Consider the following 9,570-nt stretch of genomic DNA (forward strand, 5'->3'; position numbering starts at 1 on the left):
CCTCCGGATGCGCGTGTGCAGCGGGGGCAGCTGTGTCCCTTAGCCCAGAGTTCCGTGTGCCCTGGAAGGAGCGCGCGTGCGCCTGCTAAAGAGAAGCCGTTTATTGAGGTCCTGGAAGCGCGCCCTCTAATGGGGAACTGGAGCGGAAAAATCATACACTGTGCATTGATTGACTGACCTTCTTACGATAGACGTTTATTGAGCGCCTTCAATATGCCAGGCACTGCCCTGGGTGCTGCTGCCCAAGCGAGAACGACCAATGCGGCCCGACCCTGATGGCCCAGAAACGGGTTTCTGAGGTCCGCCACGGCATCCCCTACGCCTAACACGTCTCCCAGTTGTGGGATCATTGAGTGCGACCCTCAAAAAAGAATTCTTGAGATGATCCGTGCAACTTAGTAAGTTCATTTAGGTAGCACGATACAGGACTTGTGGGCCGAAAGAGCTGCATTTTTGCTGTATGAAGCTAGTGGTTATATGCTTAGTGTTCAAGGGGGAGAGGACGTGCAGGGAGTATAGATCATAAATGTCTTCTTGCAATTTCTACTCCTAAAACTACTGTCACAAGATTTCTCTGGTGCTTATCATTCAGTTCGGTATTAACTATCGATGAGACATACAGGCGGTCATGAGACCCTTTAAGAATGTAGCAGCCAGTACTTATTTGATCCTTATCAAAACTATGCAGGCTATCAGCTTTCTGGGCTAAAGACGCACATTTTTCTGCTTTTATCCCTCATCATCCCGCAGGGAAATTTCTGCGGATCGAATGGCGGAGAGGAGACAAAGCGGTTTGCGCCCTCTGCTGTAGGGCTGCGGGGCAGGCCAGGCGGTAGCGCTTCAGGGAGAGAAGCGACCGGCGGAGCCAGTAGAAGGCGCTGTGGGAGCTGCCGGAGGGGCCCGGCGGAGGCGGGGTCAGAGGAGGGAGCGCGGCGGGGCGGGGCGCTCGTCTTCCCGCTAGCCGGGTACATGGCGGCCCCGGGCGCGGGCCCCGGGCCGGGAGCACCCCCGGGGCTGGAGGCGGCCCTGCAGAAGCTCGCGCTGCGGCGGAAGAAGGTGCTGAGCGCCGAGGAGATGGAACTTTACGAGCTGGCGCAGGCGGCGGGTGGCGCCATAGACCCCGACGTGTTCAAGTGAGCGCGCGCGGGTGGGAGTGCGCGCCCATCCTACCCCCCCCCCCCCAGACACCCCTGCTCCCCCGCCCGGGCCTCTGATCTGGAGGAGCCCCCCACCCCCACCCCCACCCCCACCCCGCCCTTTTCGGACCCCTTTGAGCGCCCAGAGTAGAGTTGGGGTCTTGAGGGAAGTGGCCTTCCTGGGCCTGGGCGAGGAAGGCTCACTGCCCACCGCGTGTGTTCTCTCCAGGATCCTGGTGGACCTGCTGAAGCTGAACGTGGCGCCCCTCGCTGTCTTCCAGATGCTCAAGTCCATGTGTGCTGGGCAGAGGCTGGCGAGCGAGCCCCAGGACCCTGTGGCCGTGTCTCTGCCCACATCGAGCGTCCCGGAGACCCGAGGTCAGAGCTGGGCCCGGTGCTCCCTGCCCCTGTGACTCAGGAGGCGGGTGGCAGGGGAGGCACGTGGGCGGTGCCAGACACAAGGTGGGCTTGGTCCTGAGTGGCCTGGCCTTACTGTGCGTCTTCTCCCAGGACCCACAGGGACTGTCCAAGGGCTCGCCTTTTGGTTTCCAGTCCCCAGTTTCGTTTCTTTGCTACCCTTTGCTACATATGCAAGTCCAGATCAGGTGGTCGCAAAGTGGGTGTCCAGGGTGGCCAGCAGGCTAAGCCTCATATGGGATTCTGCCTCCTTCCTTGGGTAGAAATGCTTTCATTCCACAAACGCGGGAACAAGGTGGCTTTGGTTCCTGTTCTCACGGTGTGTACAGCCTCCAGGAAAGTGTTCAGGGAGCGGGGCAGGCAGAGGTCTTACTGCCGCCCCTTAGCCTATACCCCATCTGGGCCCAGGTGCTGCCCAGGAGTCTAGCCAGCTGAGCGTTCTTCCTCGGATTGCAGGACGGGTCATCATGGCAGCCCCTGGCTGCCCTAGACACGCAGGGTGCAGAGGCCTGAGTGGGCCCCGCACTGGGCTCAAGTTTGAGGGGCCTCCTCACTCTCGAGAGTCATGACTGGGGGCTAAGCAGGTGCCCATGACAAAGGTGTCACAGTGGAGCTCCAGCTGCATCCTCCTGGTGTGTCGCATCTGCCCCCAGTTTCAGAAACAACCTGAATGCTTGGCCAGAAGCATTCGGGCACTCACAGACATCCTGAGAAGGGGCCGACGTTCAGGTGGGGGGCAGGCTGGGTCCCTGTGGGAGGGAGTGCCAGGGCCCTGGGTACCCACGCCCCCTTTCCTGAGAGGCCCTGGGCACTGGAGCGCAGGCTTCCTTACTGATCCACGCTCTGTCTGCTCTCTTTGTGTCTCTCTCTGACCTCCAGAGGCCTCCTTTCTCTCTGCCAAGAGCTGTAGTCCCCCTGCAAGGCCCTCCTTTTCCTCGGCCCCGCGGCCTGCGGCCTCTCCGGTTCTGCTCCACGGCCCAGCTGCCACGCACTCGCCTCTCTCTCCAGGGCCCCCCGGTTCCCTCCGGTTCTCTTGCTGCCTGTTCTCTCCTTTTGCAGGTTGCGTTTACTGGTTTATCTCTGGGGGTTGGTGCTCTTTCTTGTTTCTGTGGAAACTGCTGTGGCCCCTATTCGAGAGTCAGAGCAACTTGGAGATGAACTGCCAGGGCAGGACCCTATGGGCCATGCCAGTTACACAGCTTAGGGATTGGGGACACAATTTCAGATCTTGGTTTATTAGAGACCACTTGCAGTACTTCTGGAATGGGACCAACGCCCCCTGCCCCCAGAGGCCAATTCTGCCAGGTGTGACTTGTGCTCTGTAGAGGTGCCCTCACCCCGAGAGGAGGGCAACAGGCCGAGGGGCAGGAGAGCCTTTACTTTGCTGTAGAGAGGGAAGCCTTAGGTGTGAGAAACACCTTGGTTGCTTAGATGCTGTCACCTGACAGGTAGCCTAGAGGGTAAGATGTGATTGTCCTTTCCTGCCTGTTTCCTGAGCCGAGGGTACCTTCCAGGCATTGCCCGGTGTGGTGAGGCTGGAGGCCCAGAGCCAGGGGCGTGTGAGGGCCTGAGATCCCACAGATGCCCTGGCTGTGCTCTCCATATCCTTTCCCACATCACCTACCTCGCTGTTCTAGGTGCCACCTGAAACTCGGCATGGGGAAGGGCCAAGGGGCAGGTCAGGGTAGAGCCAGTAGACTACAAGGCTGAGTTGAGGAATCAGTGGGCAGAGGGAGGGAGAAACTGGGAATGGAGCCCTCCTCTTTCAAGGGGGTGTTGCTGCTTGCTCACCCAGTGACTGGGTGCCAGGCTGGCTCTCAGCGCTGAGGGCTCAGGGGGGCTGTGAGATGGACAGGTCCCCCTTCCGGTTTGGGAGATGGCTAGAGACACCAATGGTGACAGAGACAGGAGGAAGCCAGTGTAGCCAGCCTTGCTGGAGCAGCAAGGGTTAAGCAGGCTCAGAGTCCTGTTGCCCTGCAGCCCTTTGAGGTAGGAGTAGTGGGGAGCGCTCCAGCCTGAGATGCGGGCCCAGGTCACTGGTGGGAGCGGGCCTGAGCTTGGAGGGGAGAGGTGGGAAAGGGAGGGCGGAGAGCCCAGAGGTGGAGTGGGTTTGCTTTGGTGCTCAGAGCACTGACACAGAGGGGCTCGGAGAGAGGTGGGGAAGAAGCCCCAAGCATAGGGACAGGAGTGGCATGGAGTGCTGGGCCCCACAGGGTTTTCTCAAGTGCTTATGCCTTGGGTCTGCTGGGTTGGGCAGCCAGTGGCCAGGATATGAGGACATAGAGGTCCTGGGGAGGTGCCCAGTGAGGGTAGAGGGCAGCCTGGAGAGGGGGTGGGTGGGGAGGCAGTGGAGGGGAGTGGGGCACATGAGGGGCCATGCCAGGAGTGTGCTGTGGCCAAGAGGCAGAGGCCATCGGAGACCAAGAGCTCTGAGGCCACATGTTGCAGAATCTGTGTCCACACAGACCTTGGGCAGAATCTGAGGTAGAAAAAAATGAGGAGAGTTGTCAGAGTGATCAGTTGGGGGGCTGTGGTAGCCTAGGATCATGATGGGGGTTTGGGGCTGTTAGGGCTCGCTGGCCTTAGGTTTCCCACAGAATTGGGGTGGCAGCTGCTGCAGACCAGGGGCTGGAGGCCCGCCCAGGAGTTTGATCTGGTAAGCTGCAGCATGCTCAGCATCCAGGTGGCCTGTGGGGACTGTCACTGACAAGCTCATCCATTCCTGGCTTTACTAGGCAGAACATGGGGAAACAGAAGACCCTAAGAGCACAAAGAGGGTAAATGCTTGTCATGATGAGGGTGTGGTCACCAAGGAAAAATAGAATTCGGTCGAGTGTTCTCTGCTGAGGCTTAGGGAAACTGTATGCTTTAAAAAGATGTTCCTCTGGAATGTGTAAGATGAAGTTTGGTGTGCAGAAGCTGTGAGCCCTACACAGAGCTGCGCTGTCCAGTACAGGAGCCATGGGCCCCCCAGGGCTTGCGGCTGAGACTCACTGCAAGTTTAAGTATACACCAGACACCCAGATGCCAGAGAACTGGAACAAAAAGAAGACCTCACAAGTAATTTTCATATCGATTACATGCTGAAATGGTAATATTGCACATTTTAGGTTAATTAAAATACATGATTTACATTAATTTCCTGTTTCTTTTTACTTTTTTTTTTTTTTAACATTTATTTATTTTTGAGAGAGAGAGAGAGAGAGACAGAGAGACAGAGCTCAACTGGGGGAGGGGCAGAGAGAGAGGGGGACACAGAATCCGAAGCAGGCTCCAGGCTCTGAGCTGTCAGCACAGAGCCCAACACAGGGCTCCACCCCCCAAACCATGAGATCATGACCTGAGCCGAAGTCGGACACCTAACTGACTGAGCCCACCCGGCCCCTCCCCCACTTTTTACTTTTTAATGTTGCTACTGGAAAATGAGTTACATGTGGTTCACATCATATTTCTGTTGGGACAGTGCTGCTCCAGAACAATTGAACTTTGCCTGAAACGCTGAGTCAGGGCTGTATGTACTGCATGTGTGCAGGAGAGGGTCACTTCTCCTAAGAAGCACAGGCCCAGTTAAGGGCTAAAAGTGCATGTGTGCATGTCCATGGTGCACATCAGTCTTTGTCATTATGTCTGTATGTGTTCTAGAAGCACTGACTGATTAAGCCACTCCTGTGTGCTCAGCCAGAGAGGGCAGCAGGACTGGCTGGTGCGTGTAGACCTTCTGGTGGGCTCTCGAGTAGCAGTGATAGGTGGTCCTGGCTGCACGCTCACCCTGGCCACCAGACCTTGCCAGCCAGCCTTGAGGATATCAGGGCACTTGCTATGCTGCCTCACCCCCTTGTTCTTTTCCTTCCTCACACACACATCCGGTGTCCGCTTACGGCCAGTCACTAATATTCGACCTCAGGGGCCCCACCGGCCCATTTGAGCACGAGGGAGTGCTCCCACCATGAAGGGGAAAGGCCACTCCCGGGGAACATGGGCAAGATGGGAGCAGCTGCTCACATTCTGGGCTTTTTGTCAACCCTTGATCCCCCCGCACCTCTGCCAACAGAGCTTGCAGGGGATGGGGAGTTGGGATCACATGGGCCACACCAGAGTTAAATGGTTCAGTGGGTCCCGCTGGGGCGGGCCAGCTCCCCAGCCGCAGGGGGTGTGTTTAGGGTTGCCTTTGGGGTTTTGCTTCATCTGGGGTTGGGGGGGTTCGGTCAGGTATTAGGGGTAGGAGGAGCACCAACTTTTTAACACCGTGAGCCAGTCGGTTTTTAACCTTCAGTGCTCATTGTCTTTGACACCCGTGAGGGCTCCTCAGGCATCGGGCCTGGGGGCATGTCACTGCCACCCACCCTAGCCTATAGTCACCTTTGGCTCAGTCCTGCCCTCCAATCCATGGGACCCTAACTACCCCATTGCAGGGAGCTGGGGCAGGGAAGACCGGTTCCAGAAAGTCCCCTGCTGTGTCCAGGACAGAGCAGGTCTGTCCACTGACAGGCCCTCACACCATTCTCCTCAGACCAGAATGCCTCCCCAGCTCTGCATGAGGCCTAAGTGGGTCTCTCCACTAACTGAGAGCACGTGATTCCTGAAGGTTCCAAGAATTGCAGAGCTCGATAAACGGTTAGATGGTTTTCTTAATGGCTCAAATTTACATTGGTGTCTTATTTCCAGGGTTTGTCAGCCTCATCAAGGTTAAAAATGAACATTATTTGCTATTTTCTCCTTTCCTCTCATCCTGGACTTTCCAGAAGGGCCCTGGTCATTATACTGAGGGGGGAGAGGAAATTCAGATATACGGCAGGGTGAAGAAAAGCTGCATTCAGACCCGGGCCCACGTCTGAGACCCACACTGCCATTTTGGGGGTGGCCTATGCTTGAGCTGTATTTTCAGGTCCTTCAGGAGCCCTGGGCCTAGTCTGTAGGATGCCTAAGCACGCAGGGGTAGGCCAGGTGCTACAGATGAGTTATGCCAGTCTGGCCAGGCCTGGAGAGGGACATGGCCTCATAGCTGACCAGCAGGTTGGGAGCTGTAGGGTGGCGGGGCTCGTGCACTCACAGGAGACAGGATCCTTGCCCACTGACCAGTCAGTGGGAACCAGAATATCAGAATGTGTAACAGGAAAAAGGAAATGTGTGGTGACGGTTCTCTACTTTTGTTTTTTCCATGAGCCACTGGCAGGCTGAGTTGGCCCAGCTTCACCCCACCACGTGCCCTTGGCCCTCTGTAACGTGTTATTACATCTCCATTGAATCAAACCTGTGCAAGCCCAGGGAGGCAGGGCAGGGGAAAATCTGAGCTGTGGCATTCCAAGCAGTGGCACCATGGTAACCCTTTCCACCCCACTAGGCAGCAAAGACCCCCTGTTGTTCCCTGGGGAGGAGCTGTTCAGAAATGCTCTTAGGAAGGGCTGTCCTATCTCTGCAGGAGTCCTGGGGAGAAAGTAGTGTCAGAGAGGATGGAAAGGGAGTCTGATGTCTTGAAGAAGCCAGGAACTGCAGTGTCACAAATGTAGGTGCCTCCCCTTGTTCCAGGTGACAAATGGTGAACCAGGAGTGACTCAACATGCCCCCAAGAAATTCATGGTGTCTGTTCTCCAAAAACCCACATGTCCCCATTGCAGGCTGTTTATTTGACTAAGAACTGACATTAAGGTTGAGGGTCAAACATGGGACGCATCCCCTGGTCAGAGTCTGCAGGATGGACCCTGCCAGGCTGGAGCAGAGAGGAGCCCTGGCTGGGGAAGGCCCAGTGGGGAGGGACTGTGACCCAGGGGGTGAGCCTGCTCCCTGGGCACATTTTGTGCCTCCTGGTGTCCTCTCGGTCTCGTGAATGCTGTCAACATCCTGAAGCCAGGGAAGCCATTCCTTTAGAATAAAGTTTGGCCCAAGTGTGATTACAGATCTTCCTGTCTTCACAGAAAGAGGGGAAGGTAAGTAAATTACAAGTCAAGGGATATCTGCACCAGTGGTCTCCATCTGAAGGTGACTACCTGTGGTCAGGGCAAGCTTCCTGTGAGCAGTCAAGCCTCAGCATGAAGCCAGTCACAGGATCCTGGAGCTGCACTTGAGAGCAAGAGGCTTGACCAGCGAAAGTTTGCAAAATACTTTGAGGTAGTCAGGGAAACGCCTGAGGGAAAGATTCCAAGGTCCAAATCCAAAAGCCTGACTTCCATTCTTGATGGATGTGCTTCCAGCAGTTCAGCTGTGGGTGATCTGGAGCAGGGAGCGCCAGGGGAGGCTTCGAAGTGGTGGCCCTGGTGGCGAGCCCTCCTGTGCTGCTGGTGGTCGGGCGATTCCTTACACTCTCCAGGGCGGGAGTCAACCGGCTGAGCTCACCTTTCCCTAAATGGGCCTTGCGGACTTTCCCCATTGTTCCTCGTGCTGCTTCTGTCCTAGGACCTATGCTCGAGGGCCTCTTGCACTCTGTGGAGGACTTCTCTCGGATGTGCCCTCTCCAGGTGGTCCTCAGCCTCAGGGCTCAGAGCTGAGAGGATCCCTGGCTGAAAGGTCGCACAGAGATGTACCAGACGTAATGTGCAAGGAACACAAATGTAGTAGGTGTGCCGACTGTGGAGTCTGCCCTGGTTCCTAACAATTGTGTTCTGCGTCCGCTCAGGGAGAAACAAAGGCAGCACGGCTCTGGGTGGAGGCCCAGCACTGGCAGAGCGTGGCGGCCGGGAAGGATCCAGCCAAAGAACGCCCCGACAACCCAGTGCTACCAGGCTGCCGAAGGGGGGCGGGCCGGGGAAGAGCCCCACTCGGAGCAGCACCTGAGACGGGCAGACTTCTCACGCCGCCCAGCTGTGGGCTCCACCGGCCTCCTAGCAGAGGCTACGTGTGGTTTCCTCCGGTTGGTAATAAAGCTTTGTGAAAAACCGAGGGTCCATCCAAGCTGTTTTCTATCGCCTTTTGAATACATTAAGGCTCAAAGATTGAGAATCAGTTTTGCACTGTGGGCCTAGATGTACTGCAGCTGAACGTAACAACCAACTGACCTAAACCAGTGGTTTCACCCTACAATACCTTATTTTCAGGTCATAGAGAAAAATATCTGTATGGTTGGCCCATGAACAAATGGGGGTCAGGGGCACCAACCCCTGCATAGTTGAAAATCCAAGCGTAACTTTTGACTCCCCAGAACTTAACTACCAACAGCCTACTGTTAGTAGGAAGCCTTACTGATAATATACAGTCAATTAACACATCTTTTACGTATGTATTATAGACTGTATACATATACTATATATATCATATACTATTACATACTGTATTATGCTCTAGGAAACTAGAGAGAAGAAAATCGTAAGAGAAATACATTTACAGTACCATGCTGTAAAAAATCCACATAGAAGTGACCTGCACAGTTCAAACTCTTGTTACTAAAACTTTTATAAATGCACGTCAACATGTTTCGCTGAAGAGAAAGGTGCAGTGCTTTTGCCGAGACCATTCCCAGGGTAGAGCTGCAAGGGTCTGAGGGTGGAGTGGAAATGCTGTCTTACGGGTTACGTGCACAGTAAAGTCAAAGATGAGCCGTAATCTAGAGCTCACCCTGTGACTGTGAATGCCATGGAGAATCCGATACAACTCCAACACCCCCCCCCCGCCCCTGCCCAATGTCCTCGCCCTACACATTTGACCCACAGCATTAAGGACTTTATGGACAGCCCCCTTCCATGGACCTCAGGTGTTCAACCTCCAGTTCCAAACTTACACATTAGTCACCATGTGCCATCAACAGAGAAACCTGAAAAATTGCAAATTCCATTGAAAGCCTAACTCAGTTTTGCTAGAATCTAGGCAATCTTTGTGCTTTGGAACCTCAATTTGGAAAGAACTGTTTTCCCCAGGCCATGCAGATCATGTCAAGTATGCACTGGCTCCCTACAGATGTAGGCAGTGCTGTACACAACTCACAGTGCAGCCCAGGACAGCTTTCCACACGGCCTGACAGGCCTTGGGGTCCTACCCATCCGGGCAGTCACATGAGTGTATCCCAAATGAGCATCACACTAGACCGAAG

At 55.3% G+C, this 9,570-nt stretch overlaps 1 protein-coding gene across 2 annotated transcripts; it reads left to right on the forward strand.

Annotated features, from left to right (window-relative positions):
• The first annotated feature begins 11 nt into the window (after window positions 1-11).
• On the forward strand, window positions 12-8,424 carry LOC112870236 (mitotic-spindle organizing protein 2B). 2 transcript variants are annotated; one of them, XM_025933345.2, is made up of 5 exons: window positions 12-398; window positions 751-1,133; window positions 1,366-1,514; window positions 2,433-2,612; window positions 8,164-8,424. In XM_025933345.2, exons 2-5 carry the CDS (start codon window positions 970-972, stop codon window positions 8,319-8,321), a joined length of 651 nt encoding a protein of 216 aa, XP_025789130.1. In that variant the 5' UTR covers window positions 12-398; window positions 751-969; the 3' UTR covers window positions 8,322-8,424. The 2 variants fall into 2 exon arrangements, with proteins under 2 accessions (XP_025789130.1, XP_025789131.1); XM_025933346.2 differs by lacking the exon at window positions 2,433-2,612 and having other exon boundaries at window positions 42-398.
• Window positions 8,425-9,570: the final 1,146 nt, after the last annotated feature.

This window comes from Puma concolor, chromosome D3, assembly GCF_028749965.1.
Source record: "Puma concolor isolate L17-30 chromosome D3, mPumCon1.1.hap2, whole genome shotgun sequence".
NCBI classification, from domain to species: Eukaryota; Metazoa; Chordata; class Mammalia; order Carnivora; family Felidae; genus Puma; species Puma concolor.